The following is a 27,705-nucleotide window of genomic DNA, read 5'->3' as shown; positions in this document are numbered from 1 at the left end:
TAGATAGGGTTTGAAAGCAGAGAGACTCAGGTAATTGGCCACTCACCGAGGGACTGTTTTGGGACGACTGGCTGCCACACTCACCTACTGAATACACAGTAACCGCACGTTGTTTTAAAAAAAAATGTTTTGAAGCCCTTTGAGATGTTCTCAACCTTATATAGGCTCTATATCAAAGGCAAGGTTTATTACTATTAATAATTAGTAGATTGTTTCATTAATAATTATTAATAAGCACTAATAGGTAAGAATAATATGATAATAATAATAAGCAATGAAATGATTTCACTGAATCTATGAGTCTTAGGGAGAGAGTTTCATAGAGGAGTATTTACACATAAATAATGTGTCCTTTGGGATGAGATACCGGTGGCATTGATGGGACTGTATCCCAGTAAATTAACTTCGCCACAAAATACACAATCAATGCACTTTATAGTATATTCTGTGAAGTGTTTTGAACCGTCTCAATTATCTAATACGGCGCTGTATCGAATGCAACAATTATTATTATTATTATTAAAGGAGCTGAAACACCTTCAGGAGAGGAAGAGGAGAGGAACATCTGGAGAATAAGATAAAAGTTAAAAGAAAAGATGTGAACCAATTCTGCCCTTCGACGATTCATCGCTAAGACATCTGTGTTTCCGTAGGCGACCAACGAGAAATGTCCTGCAGAGAAGAGAAAGATGTGCTCTCTGCCTCCGGAGCTTGAACACTCCAGACTGTCCCACCCCAGGAGACACGAGACAACCCGGGCCAACTCTAGTAGGTTGAGTGGTGTGGCAGCCGGCCAAGGGCTCAAACCTGCGGCCAGGCTGTTCGGAAACCTGTGGCCTAACACGTCCAGACCGCTTGACTTTCATTTACTTCCTTCGGCCAAAAAGGGGCCTGTAAAGCACTGGCACTCGCTCCATGGCGACAGTAATACCTGGGCACAGGGCAAGACGGATGCAGTGGCAGATGTCTCGACTCGTCTCGCTCCCCTCCACCTGCAAGGTGGCACAAGCTCATTCATCACCCCAGCGGGTAGTTAGCAGGTTACTGTGGCAGCCTCAGACCACAGCAATGCCGGTACTGGTTCTGGATCTGCCTCCTCTAACATAACCGACGTACAGTGCACAAAACACACTTGCCTTAAACACCTTCCATAAAATCAGCAACACAAAAACCACAACCAGCAGCAGCGCTGTTTAGCTAACGGCCCCAAAATTCCTCAGGTCAATTAGGGCTTAAAAACGGTTTTGTAAGGTTTAATTTGTGCAGAATTTTGCAAAAATTCTTAAAATCCGTTTTAATCTCCAATCATAAGCATCAGAATATAGAGGTAGCACCAATAAATGTTTAGTGAAAGAATTTCATTGTTTATTATTATTATTTTTAGATTACACTGCACTTGATAAAGAGCCTATAAGGTTGAGAATACCTCAAAGAGCTTCAAAACACTTTTTTTATAAAGTGTAGTGACAGTGAGCGACCAACTTTTTTTGGTTAATTGTTTCGTCAATCTTCTTTTCCGAATAGTGTTGTGGGATATTTAACGACATATAAACCTGAACAGACAGAGCATCCCCAGCGCTGCATTTGAGGATTAGCCTAAAAACTGTGAGCTCCAAGTCTCAACATGGGACTTAAACTTACCATCTTCCAACCCAAGACAAGAGTGGTACCTCCCTGAGTCAGGCTAACAACTCACATTTCTTGGATAATATTCATTTATGTACCTGAGGCGGTCGAGTTTAAACCCCAGATTCAAAATGAGTGCAGAAACTAAACAGCGATTTAATTTTATTAGGCACAACCACAATCATTGAACAATCACTCATGTGGTGGTCGGTCCTCGTACTCAGCAAATAGTGGATGAGAGCGAAGGAAGGGTTGATAGAAAGCAGGCTCTCCGTCAATGGCACATTAACAATTAACAATAATGTAACTGTCACAAGCCATCAGGTCCTTTAGTAAGACATCTGTCAAGGTACCAGACAAAACTCCACAGATGTGACGCAAAGAATTTTCTCAGGAAATCCAAACTATAATGGAAGTATCAAATTATAGGCTACATGAACCGTAATTACTTTAGAATAGAAAATGCCAAGGGAACTTGCGGAAAGATATGTTCATAATCGAAGAAATCCCAAGCACACAGAGGGGGCTGGGAGGGGGGTGAATTAATGACAAAAATGTTTTGTATAATAACAGCTCAGGAAACGACTTGAGATTACCTGGCATTCACGTGAATGCAGTCAGGCATTCTTCTGTCCTCCAAGTGAAGTGATTTCACAGTGAGATATGATGAAGCCTGGTAGATTGGAGCCATTGGGAGCGTGGAATACCTCGGCTTGCACGTTCTCTTTGATCTGTGTGTATAAACGGCCTGGGAGTAACGAGGAGAGGCTACGGAAACTGGGAAAACTCACATGCTCAGGGGCGTTTGATCCTACGGAAAGGTCCTAAAGAATGCAGGCAAGCTGAATCCAAATAAAACGCTTCAAATAGTCACAAACTGAACAAGGGGGCAGAGAATTCGGCTCGGAAGAGGCAAGGTGAACGGAAAACTCAAGTTGGTTAACTCATTGCTCTGAACACTCTGGGGCACAAGAGGACAGACGACCCTCATTAAATAGCAGTAAAGATTCCTACAATTCTCAGGAGCAAACAAAGCGATATGTGTCGCGTTTCCTGAGTAAAGGCTAAAGAATCCAAAGCCAACGTTTTCGTTTAAGTCTGATCACCCATTTCACACAGCAGCTTTCGGCTTCCATGTTATGCAACGTCCCAGACTGAGGATGTGCTTCCCGGATCCGAGTGCACTGCTCAGGAATGCTTTGGATATAAAAGGAAGCATTTCCATGAAGCATGCGGCTCCTTGTGTAGTATTCCTGGTACTGTGTGTCATTGTTTTTGATTTAAGTTCCTCAGACTTTCTGCCAAATCATCATGACTTTCGGGTGGGGGGGAGGGGGGGGGGGGGGGGCAGGTAAATAAGAACACAAAGTTAAAACGCTATTAAGTGTACATTTAAAATTGGGTGTCACTTCATACATCTGGAAGTGAAAATAATTCATCCATGCATTTATCGACCACGCCAACTCCCTGCTTGTCGGCCTCCCTGACTCTTCCTTCCACAAGATGCTGATCATCCAGAACTCTGCAGCGTTTGCCCTCTCCCGCACCAGGCTCTGTGACCCTATCACCCGCACCCTCGCTCGCTCCCACTGGCTCCCCGCCCCCCAGAGGATAGATTTCAAAATCCTCATCCTCGCTTTCAAGGCCCTCCACAGCCTACCTCTGTGACCCGCTAACCCCATATCATCCTGTCCGCTCAGCAGACTCCGGACTGCTCCACGTCCCCCGCCCGGCCCACCCCACCATCGGAGGTCGGGCTTTCAGCCTCTCTGCCCCCACCCTTTGGAACTCCATCCCACATTCCCTTCAAGGTATGTTTCAAGAACCTCCTCTTCGACCGCACCTCCAGCCACCCTCCTACCCTCCAGCATCCCTTACCCCAATCCCCACCCTGCTCAAGTCCAAATCTCTGATTGTCCAGAGCCTTGGGACGTCCCAATGTGAAAGGTACTGTACAGATATCTGTATTTTGTAATTCCCTATGAAGCACTTTTTTGACGTTTCAGTATCATAGGCCCTACATCAAATGTAAAGGTTATTAATATGTTAGAATGCAAAAACCTAAATGGATGAAAGCACTGAGACACAGTGTAACCTAGATTTCTCTTTGAATCCAATGACTCTCCTGCCCCACGGTATTGCCAACGATACATTGAGTTTTCAACTCAAAGCTCGGGAGCTGGTTTTAATCATGTAAAATCTGAAGCAGACGCAAGACGCTTCTAAACGTTTTTATTTCACCATGAATTAGCCTTACATTTAAAATACCTTTCATCATGGGCTTGTATTGCCTTCAGGTAACTATAAATTCCTCCTCGTCTCTGTAGTGCTGTCTATCATACTGTGTCATCAGTTTTACTGCAGGCACGAGACACCACACCTCTTCCTGAGACATAGACAATACAATTATAGAGGCAGGCCTCAATATCACTCATTCCACTTCTCTTCTCTCACCAACCCCCTCGGAATGAGTACATTAATGTTCTCAATGCCTCAAGATCTCTGGCTACCCTTGGAGAGACCTTAAAACGAGGTCCTCTCTACCTATTCTTCAGATGAACGTCAAAGATCCTGTGATACTATTGAACAAAATAAGGGAGTGTCTCCTGATGTCTGAGCTAAGAATCCTGTGGGCAAATCGGTCCTTCACGGCTCCTCTATTGCAAGTGCATGCTTGTGGAGGGAAAGCGAGCCGCTATGTTCAATGCTCCAACTGAGCCATTTCCACAAACGTGGGCGATAAGAGAAACCCTCAACATTTAGCGATGAAATAATTAAACGTAGCTCTGCCTTGGGTCAGCGTTGGCCATTCCAGCCTGTGTTTTGATAAGGAATGAGGAACAACACATTTCAGCACAAGCAATTCAACCAGCTGTTGACATCCTGAATGCTCACAATCCGTTTATACAACCAGGCACACTAAAAGACCTGATCTAATTTCCACCAGTGAAAATAATACCTTATAGGTGCGGTGGGCCTGAAACTTGAATACATTCAACCAAATAAGCAGATTCATTCCAGGTGTATGTTTTGCAATGGTGCACTGCGGATATCGGGAGCACTGCTTTTGTGAAACTAATAGAGTTGCTTCCAATGCTCACACACCGCACTGTTGGGAATATCACGCCTCAGCTGTGTTAAGATATTCCACCCCCCCTTCCTCACCCCGGGGTACTGTTCCATGAGTCTTGGCAGTCTTGCCCAAGTGACCGTTTTTCATGTGATGAGCCCAGAAATTGTGTGTTGTGTCAAAAGCTGTTTTACCATGAGAGGGCTGGGCTGTCATCAGCAATGCCCTGGGAGACTGTGGGCCTTCCAGGCTCAGGAACCGGATTACTGAGACCACCAGAGGTGTGGACTCCAATCTGGCAATCCATTGCCAAGCATGTCACCTTGGAGCCAATCCAGTTTCAAAAAAACCTTCCCCTCCCCCCCACTCACTGTAGGATAGTGCAGTATAGTCACATAATACATATGTAACACTTAATGAATACTTAAATTCAGAGCCAAAGTTGGGTCCTTGAATCACAGAAACGAACCATGGAAGAGGCCATTTGGCTCATCAAGCTTAAGCTGGTGCCAGCTTTTCCTATGGAGCTGACTGCTGTGGTCTCCAGTTTCTATTCTTTCCCCGTACCCTTTTATATTGTTCCCCTTCAAATGTTTGTCTAATTCTCTTTTAAATGTTGTTATGCTCTCAGCCTGTAATTTGTTGCAGACGTATAATTTGAAGAACAAACTTAAACAAACTGTACACAACTCGGGTCTGTTAATGTGCCAAAGAGCTGGCTGGTTGGCTAGCTGCACTCTCCTACGAGTTATGTGTCCGAGTTGTCGATGACTGGGGCAAGGGATGAGGTGGAGCAGTCAACCACAATCTATAAAGGATTTGCTTCCCTTCCAGCCCACCAATTGTTGGCGTCAGTCGCCCACTGGTTGCTCTCTCTCAGCCTTGGGATATAGGAAGAGTATTTGGTGTCCACCAAATAAAGAAACAAGAGTCTTGTGAAGTGCTTTGTGTTACTGTGCCAATAGCCCCAGGCCTCATGGGAACTGAGCCTGAATCCTGCTTAAACTGGAGGAATTGACCCAAGTAACTATAACATAACTATGGGTGGCAGGAGAAGGATAAGAGGGAAGGGAGGAAGAAGGAGGTGAGAAGAGGTAAGAAAAAAGCACAAGTAAACACAAAAAAAAGAAAAAGGAAGAAAAGCCACTGTCAAGCGCTCTGAGATGCTATTCTGTGTGAGGGGCGCTATATGGAGTCCTGTAGCTCAGTGGCCAGAGCACTCGCCTCGCAAGCGAGAAGACTTGGGTTTGATTCCTGGGCAGGGTGAAGCATTGGGCAAGTTTTCCTACTCCACACACACACACCTCTTTTTATCCAGCAGCAAGTAGGAACCCGGTTGTTAGTCGAATGGCGGATCCGGGGGTAATAAAACAAAATTTAGTCACTCAATCCACGCCTGTTTGTGGGACGCTGCTGTGTGCAATTGGCTGCCGCGTTTTGCCCACAAAATATACCGTCAATTCACTTTACAGTGTATTCTGTGAAGTGCTTTGTGACTTCTCGAAGACGTGATAAGGCGCTGTGTCAAATGCAAGAATGATTATTATTATTATATAAATGCAAATAGCAGTTACAGGAAGGAGGGAATAGAAACAACCTTTAAACAGAACCACAGCGTGAATTAAAACTCTGTTTCTCTATGTATTCAGACATCTGCTGGTGCACACCATTTGCAGCCCAGATACTTCAACACTAGGATGCGCACAAAGTGAAGACTCAAAGTCCTTAACTTAACTTGTCAAAACGTTTGAAAGTAACTTTGACTTCAGTTAAAAAAAAGAAATAGTGGTTTCGCTGGAGGAACCAGTGGGGCTGAAAGACCTCTCATTGGGGAATCTGCAACCACAAGAAAAAGAACCTTCGAACGTAAAATTTGTCTCCTGCATTAAACCATATTTCTTTCATGCTGATGTGCTAGAGCTTGGCTCCAAGGTCGGAGACAAGCTCCCATGTGCTCCCCAATCCACACGCTTTGTTCAGGAGACGTACCTTACATCCTGAGCAGGTATTTTTTCTAGCGTCGAAGCTCCGTTCACACGGATTGTTCGAGACACCATTTCCACGAATGGATAAAAAAACAGAATATCCCTTATTTGGTCCATACACAATTAAACAAGGCTTAAATAAGTTACGGTTAGTTGCCTGTACCTTATAATAATACTTTTCGGTACCTTATAATAATACTGGCATTTGATATAGACCCCTACCACATTGTTGAGACATCACAAAGCGTAAACAGGATGTACTGTAAAGTGGATTGACGGTATTTTGCGGGCGAAACACGGCAGCCAGTTGCGCACAGCCTCGTCCCACCAACAGTCGTGGAGCCAGTGACACAATTTTTATTTGGGGGGGATTGTTGGCCAGGACACTGTGAGCGAGAAATTCCCTTCCCTTTCCCCAGTACTGCAGTCCTTCAAGCAACTGTCTCGCATTATCCCCTGCATGCTTCTACAGAGCCTGAGGTCTGGGAGCAATGCTTGTGTCAGTGCTTCGCTGGAGGCTTCAGACTCTTATCTCAGCAGCAGTCAGAGAGGAAAAGGAGAGGAGTACTGGAGTGACTGCAGGCACCAGTATGAACAAAGAGAGGCTTAGGGAGAAGGGAGCAGCATCTCCTCCAACTTAATTGCTTATTTTCCAGCCTTTATGGCTATGATTATAACACCCCATCAGCACCAGCATTCGTCTGCACCAGGACCTTGTAAAATGTGTTTGAAAGGCAAATTACAAAGGATGCATTTAAAGATCCCTCTATGTACAGTAGCCCCTCTCTGATCCCCACGATCTCCACTGTAACACATGGTTTATGGCTCCCCTATAAAACACTTCTCATTTCTAATGCACCCCTCCCTGGAACAAACCCTGATCTATCACTTCCGACACAGCACAGATTGTTTATGGTCTTCTCATTAATGCAACGCTCGTATCAAAAGCCTTTCACAGAACAGACCTCGCCCTCATTAATCCCAAAGGCAATGTTACAGACAGGCTCCTCCTGTGATTTTTGTGAACTGTACATTCAGATGGATCAAAAAACAGCCTCAAACCTCAAAAGAAGCGCAAGACGGGAACAGATAAGAGAATAGAAATCCGGCAAAGTTCAATCTGGAAATAATAAAGCCAGGTTTTGAAACGTGTGCCGAGAGGAAGTGGTGCATGTGTGCTTTGAGAAGCAAGAGGATATGTTGTACCCAGGAGGCTTAATTTCAACAGCTAATTGCAAGCTTTTCAATGAAAGCCTGTGCACGTTGCTTCCAGATATCGAGCTCAAATAATTCATCCCAAAGTCCTCTGGATCCCTGCCTGCACCCGCACAGCATAGGCCAGCATATCGCTTGCTTATCTCCATCCTTGGTCTGGGGTGTATATGTGTGTGTGTCGTGTCTGTGCGTGTGTGTCTGTGTGTGCGTGTGGTGTGTGTGGGTGTGTGCACGTGGTGTGTCTGTCTGTGTGTGTGTGTGTGTCGTGTCTGTGTGTGTCGTGTCTGTGTGTGTTGTGTGTCCATGTGTGTCTGTGTGTGTGGTGTGTCCATGTGTGTGTGTGTGTGTGTGTGTGTGTGGGTGTGTGTGTGTGGGTGTGCGCGAGGAGGGGAAGGTAGGAGCGGGGTCATTGGAAGTCTGTGCTCTGCACGGGTTCCTGGCACACACCGAGCTTCCAGCTCTGCCTATACACAAATTAAATATTTCTAAAAGCAAGTAGTCATTTGAGAGCCCCGGGGTTTATTTAAACCATCGTGGGAAACCAAAGTGTATTTATAAAAGGAAAGAAGGGGCCGCTATCACATCAGGATTAATGGAGCAGAGGAAAGGGAAGTTTGCTCTTTGTGCACCATCTCTCCACTGATACAAAACATCCTCGCCTTCCTCAGACAGCACGTTCTCACACACAGGTCTGTGTCGCACTGAATCAGATCCACACCTGCCATCTGAGCCAGTCCAGCAATGACCTCCATTGCACAGATCCTCCCACCACGCTGAAGGCAGATATCCATCGAATAGTTGATGTGAATACCCTTGAGTCTCGGGGTGACAGCTGCTGGAGCCTGGGTTCGTGAGCACATGTTCATCTATCTGGGGCTTGGGGTCCACCTTGATTGGTGTTCAGAGCTTGAGCAGCAGCTTGAGCACCTGGTGTCCGAGCTGTATTCAGGAGGATGGTGGCATTGCTCTCGTGTTTATCGTGCTCGCCAGGAGGTTCATGTACCTGCCATCCAACTAGTGAGGATCAAGCCTGTGCTGCTTGTCAGAAGTCTAGTGACTATCCTCCGAGGGAGGGAGAGGAGAGGATAAATCAACAGTGCTCAAAATGCTAAGCTTTACAGTTTTAGCTATGTAAAACTCCAGTCCAGCAATCCCGACATAGATTCGTTTCAGAATTAGATAAGCACGGTGCGTCTTTCCAGGGAGTGCGTGCAAACTCCATTCCAGAAACATGTCCAGCCAGGTGGACAACAGGTGGAGAGGATGGACGGGGTGCTGCAGGCATGACTAAGAAGGACATTCTGTCAAGCTATGTGACGACTTTGAACATAAATGTACTGGGGAGTGCAGCAAACATTTCCTACAAAATCTCTACGTGGAAAGGAAAAGTCAATGGGGCCTAACTTGCGGACTAAATTTAGAAATTTTTAAAGGACCAGATAGGATTAATCAGAAATTACCCAAACATGTCACCGGCAGATTCTCCACTACACTGTTCTTCAAGTTGATATGGGCAGAAGCCAGGTCCCACATTCCACTGCCTCTTTAAATAATACTCCTTGCATTCAATACATCACCTTTCCTCTTTGACTGTGGCTTTGGTTATCCACTCCCACCCCCCCTTTGCCCTCTTGATTCCAACCCACAGCTCAGGTGCAAACAAATCCTTGACAGACGAGTACCTTGGGACGACCTCCCAATGCGAACGGCTCCAAATAAATACAATTTGTTGTTCTCGTTTTACGTCGGCAGGACATCTCAGAGCACTTCACAGGATTTACTGTAAAGCGTAGTGATTGCATTTCTAGGGGAAAGCAGCAGCCAATTTGCACACAGCAATGTCCCGCAAACAGCAGTGAAGTGAGTGACCAATTGTATTTAGAGGGTAGTTGGCCAGGATGCCAATAGAAACACCTTTCTCTTTTCGAATAGTGACACCTTTAACCTGAACAGGCAATCAGGATCGTGGTTTAATGTCATAGTGCCTTCATCATTGGATTATTAATTATTAATAATTATTATTATTATTATCATTAACCCACGACTGTTTGTGGGACACTGCTGTGCGCAATTGGCTGCCACGTTTCGCCCACAAAATATTCACTTTACAGTATATTCTGTGAAGCGCTTTGAGACGTCTCGAAGACGTAATAAGGCACTATGTCAAACGCAAGGATTATTATTAGTACCTTCATGCATACACAAAGGAGAAGGGAATAGAGGGTTAAGAGGGCGCGGGGTGGAATTAGGAATAGAAGAGTATAAAACTCTGCATGGACTAGTTGGGCCGAATGCTCTGTTTCTATGCTGTAATATTCTATGTAATTCTATATGAAAGGTTTCCAGCAGTTTACACAGCAGACCTTTCAAAATCTGGTTGCATCGTTGAACAAAATCTGCTCCCTGCAACCCAGTTCAATAAAATAAAGATTTCTCTTTGGCTTTCACTGAGGCTTCAGTCTTCATTACAAATCAATGTTAATGAGACACATCTGCAGGAGTAATAAAAGACTGGCAGTAATTTAGGTATTCATAATAGCCTGGACATCATGTTTAGTTGCAATCGATCTCAGGTCAGCCAGCTCGGACCCTGTGGGTCCAATTCTCACCAATGGCACGGGTGCACAGTCACTCCTGTGCCATTGGACTATCCCACTGACAAACTTCAACCACTGGCCATCGCATTAGTGTTTCCCGATGTGCGGATCAGAAGGCTGGGGTTTGGATTCTGAGATTCTGCTGAACTCAGCCGAGGTGGGAATAGACACTCAATAATTGGCCTCGGTATCTCACGGTTGGGGTTCCTTTCCCTGCCTGGAAAGCACAAACGTGTTCGTTAGAAATTGAATGATGCTCAGCTCCAATGATCCCCACAATTGCATAATGATAATAATCCTTACATTTGCTACAGAGTCTTTCATGTTGGGAGCATAACAACAACAACAACTTGCATTTATATAGCGTCCTTCACGTGGGGTAACATCTCAGAGTGCTTAACAGTGGTGGAGCTGGACGCCAAGCCGGGGAGAGAGGAGAGGTGGTCAAAGAGGAAGGTCTTCAGTCGTCATATGAAGTTTGAAAGCGTGAAATTGGAATTGAAAGCATTAGTTGAGGTACAGATCAGCCCTGATCTAATTAAATGGTGGAATAGGCTGTTTAGGAACAAGCTTCCTAAACAGATCAGAGAGGTAGGAGGTGCTAAGGCATGAAATGATTTGTACGCGAGTTTGAGGATCTTGAAATCGATCCATTCTGCAATAAGTAGCCAGTGGAGCCTGGCAAAGACTGGGTCATGGGAGCATAGACTTTGTCAACATCCCACTGTAAAGGACATCCCAAAACACTTCATAGGATGTACTCAAAAGTGCAGTGACTGTGTTTTTTGTGGGCTAAATCCTTTACCTCTTAAAATACCCTGTCAATACACACTCTTAAGAGACTCAAAAATGAAGAGCCACTTGGACAAAGTAGCTGTGGGCTCCCAAGGAACTGAACTATAGCTTCAGCAAGAGTAAAATATGAGTGAAACAAATTTTCAGGAGAGGATAAGGCAATTGGTGAGTGAACCCCACCACCCACCCCCCCAACCACTCACCCACACACACACACACACACACACACACACACATCATCCATTCACAAAAAGCAGAACTAACACTTGTTTTACCATATGTTCCTTCGTCAGATTTCCAGATTCAGATACCGTACAAATTAGGTCCAGACTCAAAAGCCATCTCGTTTGAGTGGTTACCTGCACAAATGCCCTGCCACAGAATTTAACATGTTCCTGAGTTAGGAGCGGTGGAAATAAACCTTGCCCTGATTTCCTTGGCTTTAACGCTTAGTAAATAATTAGAATAGCTTCGGGTTGTCAAAATGCTGGTGTTTGCGGTGGTCTGAGGAAACGCCCTGGAATCTACTTCAGCTGATTTCTTTACAGCCGTTGGGCCACACTGAAGCAGGAGGTCGTATAAAAGACACGAAAGCCAGGCCGACTGTGGAGGAGCAGTAAAAGCCCTTCCTGTGGCCCTGCTGTGACATCCCCACAATGGTGTCTAAAAAGCACTCCAGCCGGACAGAGCTGCATAGTCCCCGGATTCAGCGCCTGAGGTGGAAACGGCTTCTCCCGGGAATCCCCCGTATAGCGTGCAGTCGCTCTCCTCACTAAGGCCAGGGAGGAAACTCGTGCCTGAGTCCGCAATGGAATAAAAGCATTTGTTGTCATGGTGCCTCTGCTGTCTGCCTGCTGGACACGGGGACGATTCTCCAGTGGTCAGACAGCAGACAGACACACCCGTACACAAACCCACTTTTAATGCCATTGTTGAAAAAAAACGAAGCAGCTCTACCTCCTCCCTCCCTCCCGGTCCTTCAACTCTTCACATAAGATATTATACTACACAGTACAGTCGAACCCCTCTTCAACAACCTCTCTGGGGATTGGGCCAAAGTGGCCTTTATATATATATATAAGAGTGGCTTCCGAGTAAGGGTTTTGTTGGTGTGTGAACGCAGCCTGAAGGGGCTATGTCAGGAGGGTTAAAGAGGGGGTGGTTGATGAATTGAGGTGGTTGCTTGAACCGGTTTGAATGTATATATCAAATATATCACATACACACAGATACAAGCAAACAACAACAACAACAACAACAAATTACATTTATAGAGTGCCTTTCACGTTGGGAGGATGTCCCGTGCACAAACACATACCTTGCATTTGATGCAGCGTCTTATCACGTCTTCGAGACGTCTCAAAGCTCTTCACAGAACACACTATAAAGTGAATTGACTGTATATTTGTGGGCGAACGCGGCAGCCAATTGCGCACAGCAGCATCCCACAAACAGTCACGGATTGAAGTGACCAAATTATTTCTATTACTTTATTTTTGAAGGAATTACTACCCCCAGAAAAGCAATCTGCCAATCGACAAATAACCGGGTTCCTACTTACTGCTGGATAAACAGAGGCTCGCGGAGTGAGGAAACTTGCCCAGTGTTTCTCTCTGCCGGGAATCAAACCCAGGTCTCTCGCTTGTGATTTGAGTGCTCTAACCACTGAGCTACAGGACTCTAGTAAGATACATGCACACATACACATATACAGTAAACTCCTGATAACTCATCACTCCAAGGGAAAAAGGGCTCAGTGACGAATTATCCAGAGTGGCGAGTTAGGCATATGTATAAATACATAAGTACATGTGGCCGGGATGTTAAACGCATTGGTGACTTAAGTGGCAGTGACAAGTTAAGCCAAGGTTGAGTTATCAGGAATTTTACTGTGTATGTAATGATAGTGTTTGATTTAGCGCTTTATGACACCATTGTAAATGTCTCAAATCAGTTCACAGGAATGACTCTAATGTGAACGTAGCAGCCAATTTGCACACAGCAATACCCACAAATAGCCATGAAGTATTTAAAAAACTGACAGAAAGGGACGGGGGGGTGGGGGGTGGGGGGGGAATGTAAAGGCAAACAGGATGGCACACTCGTCTTCCAAATACAGTATAAAACAAGAGAGGCAAAGAAAACACAGGATGTCCTGTCCTGATGTACTAAAAACCAATTTCAGAAATGAAGTAACCCTGCAGATTTTACAATGCAAAAATCTGGCAATTTTGTGGCCTGAGGTTTTTTCTAAATGTCGACTTGTAAGTGAAGGGGAAACATTGTGTGTGTGCGTAAAAAAAAAACAGGAAGCAAAGACGGCAGACAGTAGGCGCTTTATGAAGAGGGGATATTTAACCTCATTTATGAGCAGGGCATAAACAAAATGCCAGCTAACCTCAATTCTCCCCTCCTCTAATCCCCTTTCTATATTAATAGCAGGCTGTCTCCCAGAGCTACCCAAACTGTTGGCCTTCGAGCCCCCAGAATCCCACAATTTTATCAGAAGCCAACAACGATCTGCCCCCCCCTCCTTCACTCCTTAGTGTCTGTTAGAGAACACAACATTGCTGTGCCGTGGGGTAGAGAGCATGGATTGCCTGTTTACAATTACTCGATTCCTGTTTTTAATGATTCTCCCTGAATGACCACTAACTGCTAGTTTTGTTCTTCAGGAACAAGGGAGCTATTAGTGAAGGATTGAGGAAGGAAGGAAAAGGGAAAGCAAAGGGGAAGGCTGCCAGGCTCCGAGGCAGCTCAAGAGGTTTCAGGAGTATCCCCTGAGGTAATCTGTCTACAGGCACGGATTTGTCATGGCGCAAATAGAGTGTATTTTTAAAGTAGATGAAAGACTGGACTACTTACAGCTTTGAAGCACAAGAATGTCTTAAACTTCGGAGTCGTGCCCTTCTCCCCTCCCACCCTCACCCCAATACACTCACATATTTCCAATACCAAGCACCAAACTTTGCGCTTTGCCTCAACCTTGCTCCCCTCCGGTCAAGATTCCTATGTATTTTTCCAATCTCCTCGGCTCTAAAGCCTCCTGATCTCACATTCATTCACAAAACGGGTCCTGCGGCTCAGTGGTTAGAGCGCTTGTCTTGCAAGCAAGAGACCTGGGTTTGATTCCCGGGCAGAGCGAAACGTTGGGCAAGTTTCCTTTCTCCACACACCACTGTTTACCAGCAGTAAGTAGGGAACTGGTTGTTAGTCGTATTGGCGGATCGCTTTTCCAGGGGTAATAATTTCTTCAAAAAAAATAATAATAATTCGGTCACTTCAATCCACGACTGTTTTTGGGACACCGCTGTGCGCAATTGGCTGCCGCGTTTCGCCCACAAAAAGCATCCAGTCAACTCACTTTGATATAGCACCTCATCATGTCATTGAGACGTCTCAAAGAGCTTCACAGAATACACTGTAAAGCGGATTGACTGTATATTTTTTTGGGCGAGATGTCACGAGTGAAAACACAAGAGCAGCCCTGTCTCCTGTTATACTGATTGTGTTTTTACAACGGGTGCCTGGGACCCAGAATACAGCGCTAAATGCACAGCAGGTCAGTCAAAGAACGGTAGGTTCATGTTTCGCTCGAGACGCTTTCCCCAAAGCCGAACCGTTTCGGAAGCCTTGCCTGAAGCGGTGGTGCATCAATCACAGGCCACCTATCAGCGGGTAAACCCTAATAACCGTGTCTATTCTCAGAAACGGACAACTTAAGTGTGTGTCCCTTGAGTCCCGCCATTAAAATCTTACCACACTTATAGGGCAGAGCACAATCTGTATTGATCTAAACCTCCCCCCACCCCGCCCCGGCACAGGCTGAAATGTTACATGTAGTGTGATGCCACAGACCAGCTGACCACTCTGACCACCAGATCCATTTGCCTGGCTCGCCAGGCTCTCCAGCCACTACCCAGCAAAGCAAAAAGGGGAGCCTGAGCGCCAGTGACCAGAGTGATCATGGACTGGTCTGAAACACAGTCAAAACAATCAAAGTTAATGGCCACGTTACCAAAATAATACAATGTGGAGACTGCAGGTTCTGCATAACTTGAGAGCGACTGCCTGATACACCCATTCCCGACACACATTCACATAACCATACCACTCACACGTACTCAATCGCACATGCACCATCACTCACACAATCACATGTAAGTATATGTGCACATACACACGCGCACACGTATACACAACCGCTCACACGGACTCCTTTACATACACTCACACATACAAAATCACTGGCAGACTCCAACACACACCCCTACACAATTACATGCACCTGGCGCACATCAGCAACAACTTGCACTTATATAGCGCCTTTCACTGGGGGTAGCTTCCTGGAGCACTTGACAGTGGCGGGGTCTGGCCCCAAGCCAGGGGGAGAGGGAGTGGGGAGGTGACCGTAAGCCCCATCAAAAAGGAAGGTCTTTAAGCGGGATTTGAAAGTGCGGAGGGAGGGGGCGAGGCGGAGGGATTGAGATAGAGAGTTCCTGATTTTCGGGGCTCGCTCACTTGCTCTCACCTGTTAAAAGATTGACCGGATGCTTCACCCTCCCCATTGACCGCACGGCTTCTCAGGCACACGGCGAGAGCCGACCAGACAGAGCGCAATCACGGACCCACCACAAGGGCCCCGAGATCAGAGACGAGCAGATCCTTGATGGCAACAGGCTGGGGGGAGTGGGGGGGGATTCTTCTTGTTCGGCTTCTGTTAAACACGCAAGCCAAAGCCCTAACGGGTAGGGTGGTCTTAGTTGGAGAAGCAATGTCGTGCGACAGGATTTCAGCTGGTTAAGCTCCAATTAGGTAACCCAGTCTATTGGGTTCTGACGAAGGGTCGTGGACCCGAAACATTGACTCACTTTCCTTGCTCCATAGATGCTACCTGACCTGAGTGTTCCCAGCGACTTCTGTGTTTTGCTTTAGGTCAGTAGGGTGACCTGCTGCTGAGAGTGGGCACATTCCATTCCAGACCCAGGGAAGTTTCCCTGTGTAGGTGGCTTTGTATATGTGGAATTCGCAGTCTGCTTCGGCGACACTTCAGCATGGGGATGGGTTTCCACATGTGGCTGATCGAAGAAAAAAAAATAAAAAGCAAAGAAACAATACCAACGGGAGTTGGGAGTCAGTTGAGAGGCAGGTGACAGTAGCGATTGGTTATTTCATGATGTGACGAAACTGCAATTTGCACAGAACAATCGAGCAGTTACAGGAGAGACGAAGGCTCATAAACACCAGCGTGGACTGGTTGGACCGATCAGCTTCTTTCTGTGCAATATTGCTCCACATAACTCTGTGGAGCCCAGGCTGCCCTACTCTCAGTCTCTTCGCACCCAATTTTACCAGCCCTGTCCTTGTCCACCTCCCCACACAGCTCCCAGAGTTTGCCTGAGAGCAATGCTGTAACGTTGCACTGTTGTGTCGAAAGACCACAATTCCGCAGCAACAGAACGTTGGGCGTTCCTGGTCTGCGTTGTTGAGAGGCTCACAGTGATAGGTCAATCAATAGCTCAAAAATACATAACAGCCTTAAGCTCATAATTCATTGCAACTATTCAATTTGTTCACACAGTAAGTACTTCTGTTAGTCAGGGTGTGCAACCACAGCAACAAGAAATGAGACGTTTGCTGTGTAACATCCCAGCACACTCACTGCCAAAGACCCGTGTGGAATGGAGCAGATCCAATGCAGAGTTGTGCCTCATCCTGCTTCAACCACAGCGCCCTACTTCAAAGCAGTACAAAGTGAGAGGTTTTCATTTCGCTTCCAGTTCATCCTCAGGGAAAGACCACCAACGGTGCCAAGATTGTGGGCTCACCAAAGCCATCTCATTTAGATCCTTAGAGAGGGCAGCAGGCCATACCAGCCATTGACTCAAGCTCAGTTTGTAGAGCAGCGAGTGTTGTATCTCACTACTATTTGATCCAAACCACCCTTTGTTTAGCCCTTCCGTGGCAGATTTTCCAAGAAACCCCTAAAACAGATCTGAAATCCTTCAAAGGGTGAGAGTCAGATTCTACGAGCTGGACATTGGAGAGGCAAATCTCTAGTGAATTCAGTCACTCATTCCCACCTGAAACCTTCCTCTTCGACCGTGCCTACGGTCACCAACCCCTTCCTCGGCATTGTGCTCCGCCACTGTCAAGCGCTCTGGGACGCTACCCTGCACGAGGGGTGCTATATAACTGCACGTTTTTGTATGCAGGATAAAGTCTCGGAGTGCTTGACAATGACGGGATCAGACAGTGCAGGGGAGGAGTGGCTGTGGAGGGTTGAAGAGAGAGGTGACCCTAAGCAGCAGAAGAGATAGGTGTTTAAGGTGGGATCTCAAGACAGAATAAGACAAAGAATGAGGGGAAATAGAGGGAGCCCCACAAAGGCAAGTACATACGTACATACGTACACAAACACGCACATACAAATGTGTACGCTCACGCATATACATTAAAAAAAACCTGCTCTAAATGGTCAATGATACCAGCAACAGCAGCAGCGATTATCCATTTCAGACTAAGTGGGTTTTCTGTCTGAAAAACACAAGATTACTGAATTTCATTCCTGAAGCTAAATCAATAGGTCTTGCAACTCGTTCTGTTTTCCTGGATGCCAAGAAGGCTTTTTTACTGCGCAAATTTCGGATTATTTGTCCTAATACTTGCTGCAAAAATTTGGGTTTGATCCAAATTTTTACTAAATGGATTAAAACATTATATTCTTCACCTAAAGAGCAAGTTTGCAATAATGGCTGAATATTTCACATCTTTCATTTCACAAAGAGGTACTCTGTGAGACTGTCCACTACCACTTTGCCCGGTTATTTATTACAGCATTAGAGCTATTAGCTGCAGCAATCAGGCAAGATCGTGACCTCTATGAAATCCCACGAGGAGAAAAATCTCATGAATCACGTCTTTATTCAGATGACATTCTTCTGTTTGTTGGAAGGCTGCAATGTTCTGTCCTTTTCCTATTAAACTTAAAATTTCTCTTTATTGTTTCCCAGTTACTAACTGAACAGGGACAAATCGCCAGCTCCAGAACAGTTTTATATATATATAATATATGTATATATATTTTAGAGCAGATGGGTCCACTGGGGAGCACCGGCACACACTAGGCTGAATGGCCTCCTCCTGAGCGACAATAACAAACCTTGTATTTGATTAAGCGATTATGACATTGAGACACCTCAAAGCGCTGTAGTGCAGTGACTGGATTTATAGGTGATCGCTGCTGCCAATTTTACACACAGCAATGTCCTACAAACAAGCCACGAAGTGAACGCTTCCCAAACACAAACTTTTATCCACTCCGTTCTACCATTTGGCTTCCTTCCTTTCCTTTACTTCATTCATTCCCTGTCCTTTCTTCCCTTTCCTTCCTTCCAGGAACTGGAAACAACCAAAAACTTCAGCTGGGAGATCAAAATATAAAATAACTATGGCATTAGTCTTACATCTTCCGGTGTATTGTAACTCGCATTGAGTTCTATTCTTATTCAAGAAAGTCTTCTGAAAGTAGGACATCCACTGACACTTTGATGGCCACACATTCCTTCTCCATCTGAAGAAAAATCTCTAATGATCAGACTCGACAGTGACTGTAATTGAACACTTGGCCGATGCATTCGGTGCATTCCCAACCCCTGTTGTACAACCTTGTGTGGGGGGATACTTTGATCAAGGTTGGAGGCAAACCGTCAATTTCCATATTTGAAAAAGTAAAGAGAATATGATTGTTCATTAACTTAAATGGGAACAAATACATTGAAACCCAAGTAGAGTCCTTTAGAGCACTTGCCTCGCAAATGATAGGACCCCGGGGTAGGGCGAAACCTTAGACAAGTTTCCTTACTGCACAAGCCTCTGTTTACTTAGCAGTAAATAGGAACCCGGCTGTTAGTCGATTGGCGGATCGCTTTTCCGGGGATAATAATCCTTTCAAAAAAAAATTTGGTCACTCAATCCAGGACTGTTTGTGGAACACTAAAGTGCACAATTGGCTGCTGCATTTCGCCCACAAAATATACAGTCAATTTATTTTACAGTATATTCTGTGAAGCGTTTTGAGACGTCTCAACGATGTGATGAGGCCTTATATCAAATGCAAGGATTATCATTAAGTACAAATGCTGTCATGGTTCCCTCGTCAATGGATTCGGAATCGCACCTTGTGGGTGGAATATCTCTTGCTTTAAGCGTACTTGACTTTGACGACGTGTATTCATAATAGGAATTTCCTCCATTATAGCTTACACCACCAGATCTGCTAGGCTTAGCAACAAGAGGAATGTCTTGCCCAAAGGGTATTTATATTTAACATGTGAAACACCCTTTGCGGACACAATTTTGACAGAAACATTAAGAATGATTCGACTTCAGTTAAGGATTTACCTGGAGATCTTGCATTTTATTGTCAATATTGTTAATGTATTATAGGCAACAAAACAATTTCACAAATAAAAGCCTGAAATTGGTACATTAAGATGTTAGCAGCTGAAAAGCGTAATGAAAGTTTGTCATTTCAAGACCTTAATTATTCATACAACTTGTACTTACAGAGCACCATTCACACCAGTTAGGGAATCAGGGCGCTTAACAGTGACGGAACCTGATACTGAACAGGGTGGGGTGGGGGGGGGGGGGGGTGACTAAGCACCGACAAAGAGGAAGGTCTTCAGGTGTGATCTGAAAATGGGGCAAGGATGGTCAAGGTGGAGGGATTGGGGGCAGAGATTTCCAAAATTTCGAGGTCTAGTGGCTGAAAGCACGGCCGCCGATGGTGGAGCAGAGGGGACGAGGGACAAGCAGAAGGCCGAAAGCCAGCCAAGCAGAGGGTTGGTTGGGGGGGGAGGGGGTAAGCAGGTCGGAGAGATAGGGAGGTGCCGGGGGCTGAAGGGATTTGTAGATGAGTGCAAGGATCTTGAAGGCCTCGCACAAAGTAGTGGCATTCTTCAGCGTAAACCATTGTCGAGACAGAGTCCATGAACTTTTGCAAAAGGGAATTAGACAGAGGCTTGAGAAATGAAGAATATTAAAAGCTAAGGAGAGTGAGCAGGAGAGTGGTATTAGATTTGATGGCTAGTGTGATCAAAATACCAGCGCCAGCTAGACGGGCTGAATGGTCATTATGTGTATTGTGATCGTCTTGCAGGATGGAAATCACAGGGTCCAATGTCACAGGCCCCACATTATAACAAAGTGCTGACATCACTTACTGCACATTAAGTACACCGCCCTACAAAAATGGCCGAGCTCTGGGCACACCAGGCTGCCATTGATATAATTTCCGACCCGCTACACTCAGGATGTGCCCTGACACTAAACTTTATTCCTTCCACTTCAGAGATATTACCCGCTGGGTTCCTTTCGCTTCCAGCCAATTTCCTCTCTTCCTTTCCTGCAAATATTTACCCAATTAAACCAAGATTGATGAACCTAAATACAGGTGTTTGCCGGTGAAAGGGTTAAGCCCCGTCCTCTACACCGCAGCCCAAGAGCCTTTGCATTCGGACTTTATTTTGCCATGAAAAGGTCTTACTTAGTTTAAATCCAGTAATCCCACAAAATGATCTTGAAATCTGATCACAATTGCTAGGAATGTTGGTATTTAATTATGACGATCCCTCTGAGACTCTAACAAAGATATTAATTGCATCGGTGACACCCCTTCATCCGTCGTCCGTCCTTTAAACACACGATCTATAAGAAGTAAAAGTGCATTTTCTGCGAAACACTGAAAGGGTGAGTTCAATGACCAGACAAAATACCAATGAACTGGTCAAGGAAAAGCCAACAATGCCACAAATCGCTCGAAAATTATTTTCTAAAGCAACGTGACTGATTTTTTTAATATATATATATATATTAAAAAAGGCGATCATTTCAAACCTGCATTTTGAAGACCAGTTTTGCCTAAAAGTGGTTTGTGCAATTGCTGACGGCTTCTGGACTCTCATTAGCATGACACACTCCAATGCACGCTGGCTCTGAAATGTTTCCACTCGACTCCAAAACACTAGTTTCGAAGCCAAATCCTTCCAGGCGAGATGACTCACGAGGAGGAGTGGAACCTTTCGATTTCTAGCACTTCTCATTTCTACCGGGGACACACTGCGACGGACGTCAAACACTTCAGATTTTCCTCCACGCACACAAACTCACGAGCCACCGCCCACCGAACGAAAACAAGCTGCTGCAGCGACTGGGGAACAAGCGGCAGGCAGGCTGCTGGTATTTTCCGTTCCGGGGCTTAAGACGGTAACAAGCTCTCGAGTTCGGTTCTCCACTCAATTTAAGCAGACTCTGTGCCTCTGGCAGAAGCGCCTGCCAAAGAAGTTAAAAGATAACACTGACTGCTCCAGGGTACACCAGGAACAAGCAAGTCAGATGTCAGATGCGGTGGATTTGGAGAGGTGGTTGGGGGGGTGGGGAGGGAGGAGGGTGGAGTGGGGTGGGGGGTGGAGGGGGAGAAATAAAGAAAGCCTTGTAATGTTTCAACATCAAAATATAATCAAAGCCTGTTCTGCTCTTCTCATTACTTAGCCTGAGGGTAGCTTTGCTGTAAGGTATCTAGACGCATAGAAATTAACAGTACAGTAGGAGGCCAATGTTTATTGTCCATCTCTCTCTTTCCCTGAAAAGGCACTTTGATGGACTCTCTCTTTCGCGGTTCCTGAGACCACGCTACCCCACCACGCTGGAGGGTGGGGAGTTTGTTGGTTGGTGAGGCCTGATCAATAGACTCACTCAAAAGTGAACCGGATAAGCACCTGAGCAGGAAAAGTATCGAGAGGCTGAGAGGAAGTGTCAAATGTGGGATGATTAAAAAGGCAAGTTTCAATGGCAAACTGTGCTGCTTTAGCCAGTGACACTCCAGCGGGTACCACAAACACACACTCGGGGTAGCCCAAGCCTTGGCTCTTGCCAACAATGCGCCCAATTTCGCTCAGAAAAAATACAGTCAATTCACACGTCTCGAGGACATGATAAGGCGCTAAATCAAATGCAAGGATTATTACTATTAATACTCTCCGGAATAAGAGGGTGTTTCCCTCCGGGGGGGAGGAGAGAGAGTCCAGAAATGGGAATGTCCATGTGGAGGTAGCAAGCATGGAATTCTCCGTCTGAGGCGGATGCTCTTTAAAGCATGGTGATGGGTTCCATGCGTGTCAGACACCCAGCTGACTGGAACAAAAGGCAACTTAAAAAGCCAGAGGAAGCAGCTGGCACTGACACAATGGGGGCCAAATGACCTCCTCTTGAGTTTAAAATGTCCAGGTAGGAATGAGAATAGACCTGCGTTCAATTGCATCTCCCTCTATGCTCAACACCAAGCCAACCCCCAAGCCCCCCACTGAAAGCGAGCTATTTTTCCAGCCCTTCAAACAACTCCACAGTCAGTACACTAGATGGCACTGCATTCCATAAATGGCAGGTAAACATGAAGCAGATGTTCTTCCAGTTACTCTTAGCTTCTCCATCTGCTGGATGGGTAGTCCAACCAGACTCATGGCCTACTCTTGTCCGAACTAGTCACTGTTTGTATCATTCACTCGCCAAAACTGACCTGAGAAACTGGCTGATTGGATAGCTCTTTCAGATTACGAACTAAGATAAATTACCCAAATCTCCTTCGTAGTGCACATTGCCTCAATATGTATTTAAGGCATTGCAGTAACTGGTAATGTCCCATTATCCATAAGAATTACTAACAGGACTGCTACGATCAGTTTGCTTTGTTCCTTAGCAGTCGTTACCATGACCGTCAGACAACACCAACCTTGTGTTTGGGTGTCAGAGTCAAGTTAAAATACGCCTAATAACACAAAACACAAGCGATCCAAAAAGATTACATTCAGGATCTCCGTCAAGCAATTTGGAAGATCACATGGCACTTGAATCAATGTGGATTTTTTTTATTGAAAGGTGCAAGATAAAAGAGTTGTTGTGGACATCTGTGTTTGATTTCAAACAGCTCGAAACGAAAAAAAACAAGAGAGGTTATGCTGGTCAAACAAGGAGATACTGTCTCATTCATAACACAGCAGCAATCCAGTGGCGATTTGGATACAAAACAGCATTGTACATTGATGCCCTGCCACAGATAGAGGCCGAAAAAGTAAAACAGGAGATTGGACCACAGCGGTGTGTTGAGAGCTCGGAGCATTGCTACGAATGCCCTCAATTCATGAATGAGCACAGCAGTTCTCCCTCCTGCCATCCCCAGGAAGCTCAGTTGAGGCTAGTTACGATCACTTTCCGAATGATAGCCTTGAATCCAGTCAAGGCTGTAAATCATTCTGGCCTTGGGAGTAAATACAGCACTTGGGACACAATGAGCCCAGACTTGACACTTTTATTCCTCAAACTCTCTGGGAAAATAGTCTCCTCTGAGCACTCTGTGCCTCCCCGCGGCAGCATTGCTGAGGTTGATAGCGTGCAGTACTCCAGGATCTCCCATTCCCCCTCGGCTCCCACCCCCAGCTCGGGTGCCTATCCAACGCTGTCAAGCTCTCTGAGACGTCCTCCCGACATGAAAGGCGATGAACAGGCGGAAGTTGTGTTGTTTTGAACCCGTGCACGACTTGACCTGTGGTGCAGGACTTTGGACCGCAAATTACAGACAATGTGCAGCCAGACTGGCGTGTTATTTAAAGCCAGGTAAGGAAGGAAGCGGAAGTCCTTCTCTTCATGGAGAGCATGAGCTATTTCTCCCACGTTCACTCAATATTAAGGCTTTATCACGAAGCGTTATTTCGAATTTAGCAGCAAAGAAAAAAACTCAATTCCCCCACCACCCCCCACACGAAAACACATAGAAGCCAAAAGCAAAAGCAAACCCTGGTGTTTTGGGGTGTGACTAGAAACCGTCTGCGCTTGAAGAAAAACAAACAGTAATTTATTTGGTTAGATGCACACAGATGCTGTTGTTCCACTCAACCCACGCAGACATTACCGCTGCCAGAAACGTGACTTGTCGTGCAGAGAGCACGTTCAGTGGGAATGGGAGACCAACCTTCAAACCTCCGCCCTTAGCATAAATGGATTAAGCCCCAACCAACCTTCAACCCACTCCCTTCACTCCTTCACTCAGCCCCGCCACACCCTTCATCCATCCCGTCACCACCTTTCACCCACTCTATCGCCCCCACCTCATCATGACCTTTCAGCCACCTTGTCACCCCCTTAATCACCTACCTACGAGGTCTTGGACCCTGGAGTGCAATATCCATTTTCCACATTTGATCGAGGAAAGCAAGAAAGTGCGATGGAGGCCAGTAACATAATTGGGAGAAAAAGGGAGGAGAGAGTATGCACAATGTTGGGGGGAGAAGAGAGCACGGGATAGAGAGCGAACGAGAGACAGAGAGACTGAGAGGGTGACAAGAGCCAAAAGGGAGAAAGAGAAAAAAATAGTGTTGGGGAGACAAATAAAAAGAGAAACGGTGGGAGAGGGAGAGAGCGAGAGAGAGTGAGCGAGAGAAAGCAACAACACACAGCAGTTTGATCGGGTAGTTGGGACCAATTCATTTTTGAATCCTATATATTTGCACCTTCCAGCTTCAAAATTTCCCCCTTTCATTCCAGGGGCAGATTTAGGAGCGAACAGATAGAAGTAAAAACAAAGAACGTTCATTCAGTGATTTATGCAATGGCCAAATTAAGTGCGTGTCTGTGTTTGAGCGGGCAAGATAGGGGCTGGGCTGGAGGAGGAGGAGGAGGAGGAGAATGAGGAATTAAATAAAAGCCAGTCTTGGAATTTAGAAGTTGCTGGGCATGTTTTGGGTGTACATGAACCACAAAGATTTACATTTAGAAATTCTTAACAAATCTTTTCAGTGAAACATCTGAGGGTTGCTGCAGCAAGCGGGGCTTATTTTAAGAGACTGCTCATGTGTTGATACAGAAATAAGATCAACGCGAACAGCACTTACAAGGGCAATTAAAATAGCCACAGTTTTCAATAAATACTTAAATAAATAAACATCCCTTATCTACTGCGCGAAAACCAGGGAGAAATAAGGTCCGAGCATCTCATTTAGATTGAAGATTGTCTCCTCTCTTATCATTATGGTTCTCTGTTGTTGGTGATGGGAACCAAACCACCACTTAAAGCAGACACCACTTCATCGCTACTGGACAAGAGACTTCTCGCAAAGGGGAAAAGCCAATTGTGTTCAAGCAGGTAGCTCCCTACTGTTTGTTTTCCTTTGCGGTCCAGTGACCGACCCTCCCCCCACCCCCCACCACTCCTTCCCTCTCACCCCCCTCTCTCCCGTCATCACGTCTCCACAACCATGTCTGGGAAGAACAACACTGGTGTCATCAAGGCTGCCCATCCATCTAAATCAGCCAGGATCCTGAAACGTTGCTCTTATCTGAGCCATCTCTGCAGAGACCTCTTCACGCGTGGCGAGAGCCAAACTATGCCGTCCTGTGGCTGACGGGGGGGGGGGGGGGGGGAAGGAAGGAGACAGGGACTGCTGGATACAGGGAGGGTGCCATCAGCTTGTTTTGGAACCCTAATGTTTGTAAGCACACCGGTGCTCCAAGCACACACTGAGCGCTCCTTAGACGCTGCCCGCTATATAAATGCGAGTTGTTGTTGTTGTTGTGTGGAGTTACTGGCTACTTGCAGAGCACGCAGGAGCAGACAGACCCCGTGTTGTCACTTAGGATTTCAGCGACCCTCCCAGGGCGCGAAATTCCTGTATTGTTCACACCTGAGCCGTCGGGGGTGGGGGGGGAAAAAAACTAAAAACTTTTCAGCGCCAAAGGAAGTTATTTGGCCACTGTGACTGAGCTGACTTTGAAAGGGAGCCATCCCAGTGAATCCATACAGCATCAGTGTGCTCACTCCCAGGTCCCATTCCCTTACCCTTTCCCCATTATACTTTTTCTTTTCCAACGAACGTCCCAATATTCTTTTGAAAGCCATTATGGATTCTGCTTGAACCACCGGTTTGTGTAAAATATCCATATCTTAATAATCTTCTGTGTGTGTACATAAAAAAAATTCTCCTAAGCTCTTTTTTCCCCTTTTGTTTTGTTAATTTTAAACTTATGCCCTGAAGGACTGTTAAACAGCACTAGAAATAATAATAATAATAATAATGTGGTCACTCAATCCACAGCAGTTTGTGGGACACTGCTGTGCGCAATTGGCTACTGCGTTTTGCCCACAAAACACACAGTCACTACGCTTTCCAATTTATTCTGTGAAGCGCGTTGAGACAATATCGAAGACGTGATAAGGCGCTTTATCAAATGCAAGTATTATTATTATTATAGTTACCGACTGCGAACAGTTTGAAATAGTTCGTCCCTGGTTAACTTTTCATAAAACATTTAGTCATTTTTGAACTCCTCTATTTTTGGGTTCTAGTGAAAACAGTTCCAGTCTCGTGACTTTCACCTCCTGTCATACAGTTACAGACTCTATCCCTCATATGTTGTGGCTAGAAAAAGCTTAGTGAGCTATAGAAAGATGGGATGAAGTGCTGCTGGGCTCACACAAGAACTCCACTAGCACATCATCCCTGGCTCGGATGTTGATTTTCCAGTGCACACCGGTAACCAACCTATTGAACACTCCCAGTCAAAGGAAGGCACTTTCAACATCAAGGTACCTCCATCCATATCATCCATCACTAGCAAAAACCTCTTGTGAAAATTGTGCCGCAGCACAGCCGAGCAAAGGGAGCAGTTTTGGTCACACACGTCATCACAGTACGAGTGCATGTTCAAGTACATGAGTGGCGGAAGATGTTATAAACCAATACTTTTAAGGTCAGCCAGGTGTTTGACACAGGCGGGTCCACAGTATTCCAGGGCACTGCGGATGACAGTCCAGCCAGCCTGGCTCATTGGCAGGACTTGGTAGGGTTGATCAGTCAATGGAGGCAAGTATTCTTCCCACTCAGTGCCTGTTAATTCTGCAAAAANGCCCTAACGGGTAGGGCGGTCCCAGCTTGACAAGCAGCAGGAAGCTTGCCAGACCCCGCTATCAATGGCAAGCTATGCAGTTTTAGGTGGTTAGACTCCAGCAGTTACCCCGATGTGCACCGTGAGGTCCCTAAGCCTTGCTCTCGCTAACTTGTGCCTAAAACTCTCTGGAATTAAGTAAGCACGTAGGTGTCTCAGGCGAAAGAGTGCGCATTCCACTCCAGGTCACAGGGAGATTTCCATATGTAGGTGGCATGCAATATGTGGAACTCCCAGTCTGATTGGAATATTCTTAAACAAGGTGATGGATTTCTGCAATTGTCAGAATCCCAATTGACCAAAAAAAATCTTGCATTAAGTGGAAGTACGTCAAGTTACTACATCAGGAACTATTTTTAGAATGTGTCTGTGCGACATACTACCAAATACTGAAAGCAATCCCCAACTGCGACTTAAGGGT

General features: G+C 45.7%; 1 protein-coding gene across 2 annotated transcripts in view; it reads right to left on the bottom strand.

Moving 5' to 3' along the window:
- spata5 (spermatogenesis associated 5) overlaps positions 1-27,705 on the bottom strand; it is a 158,345-nt gene that overhangs the window by 77,536 nt on the left and 53,104 nt on the right. Inside the window, exon 15 of one of the 2 annotated variants that reach the window (XM_007908283.2) lies at positions 8,414-8,953. The exons of the other annotated variant lie outside the window; for it this stretch is intronic. Coding sequence (XP_007906474.2) covers positions 8,939-8,953 — 15 coding nt within the window. The 3' untranslated portion in view covers positions 8,414-8,938. Of the gene's footprint in view, positions 1-8,413; positions 8,954-27,705 lie in introns of those variants that run through there. 2 annotated transcript variants of the gene reach the window in all.

The sequence above is a fragment of the Callorhinchus milii genome, unplaced genomic scaffold (assembly GCF_018977255.1).
Source record: "Callorhinchus milii isolate IMCB2004 unplaced genomic scaffold, IMCB_Cmil_1.0 Scaffold1, whole genome shotgun sequence".
Lineage (NCBI taxonomy): Eukaryota > Metazoa > Chordata > Chondrichthyes > Chimaeriformes > Callorhinchidae > Callorhinchus > Callorhinchus milii.
The sequence above is the reverse complement of the archived record's forward strand: the minus strand, read 5'-3'. Positions and strand labels throughout refer to the sequence as shown.